The following is a 904-nucleotide window of genomic DNA, read 5'->3' as shown; positions in this document are numbered from 1 at the left end:
ATTGGCAAGCCTATAAATTCCCCAAAGATTTATAAAATAGGCTTCTATGGACTATCAGTATTACTAAGTTTACTCTCCGAGCAGCCAACCGGGTTGTCAGTCTAATGTAGGTAAGCCGATAATTCCTGATGCGTGGCTGCTTATTGGATATTGCAATGGCTAGAGACGTCAAGTGCATTCCTTCTCCTTCTGTTTTCTTCTAAAGGTGGAATTATGTTCGGTTAGTATCTTGGCGCGGCAAACACAATAATAATAGTTTTGCCAAGCACGACGACAAAAACGTGAATAAAATCCCTCCGGAGAATTCAGTACTAAGAGGATTGTATAAAGGTAATGTCTCAGCCTTCTAGTGCTCCAAAATATTGCTGATTCCCGAAGCAAACGTAGCTTTATTGATCGACTACTTTATTTAATAAGAAATGCATAGACAATAACACTACGTTTACGCTTTAAGCACTTTATAATACCTCTGTGACAGACTGAAATTTACCATGTTCCTCCAGCTCCAACGACCAAGCAAGCATCATACGACGCTCCACCGGTCACAAGGCTGAGTTTACTACCAACTCCGACGTCAAACGAGGCGTCGAATGGGATAGAGAATCCCCGAGCACATCAAACAAACCTGGAATGTAAGCTACCATCGCATCTACATAGCCCATCATTTCCAATGCACGACAAAAACGGCGGTTCCTAATTGTTAAAGTATCCGGTGGCGTCGGCTGTCATTTCAGCAAAGTCGTCAGCGTCTATTATCTGTGTAGGCTTCAGCTGGCGACACCCCCGCAACCGACTGGTGATGTTCAAAACATTCATCCTATCCACGGCTTCATATGGGCTGAACATTATTGCCTGGGCTCCGCCTATATGGAAGGATGCGTTGGACCCCCTATTCGAGCGCTTT

The 904-nt window shown here is 44.1% G+C and overlaps 1 protein-coding gene across 1 annotated transcript; it reads left to right on the top strand.

Moving 5' to 3' along the window:
* Positions 1–478: 478 nt before the first annotated feature.
* Positions 479–697, top strand: SARC_16526 (hypothetical protein; the record flags this gene model as incomplete). Its single annotated transcript, XM_014289369.1, has 1 exon — positions 479–697. A coding segment is annotated over one exon (219 nt), but the record flags the coding sequence as incomplete, so codon positions are not given.
* Between the last annotated feature and the right edge of the window lie 207 nt (positions 698–904).

This window comes from Sphaeroforma arctica (genome assembly GCF_001186125.1).
Source record: "Sphaeroforma arctica JP610 unplaced genomic scaffold supercont1.8282, whole genome shotgun sequence".
In the NCBI taxonomy this organism is placed as follows: domain Eukaryota; class Ichthyosporea; order Ichthyophonida; genus Sphaeroforma; species Sphaeroforma arctica.
This window is presented reverse-complemented; position numbering and strand designations above follow the sequence as displayed.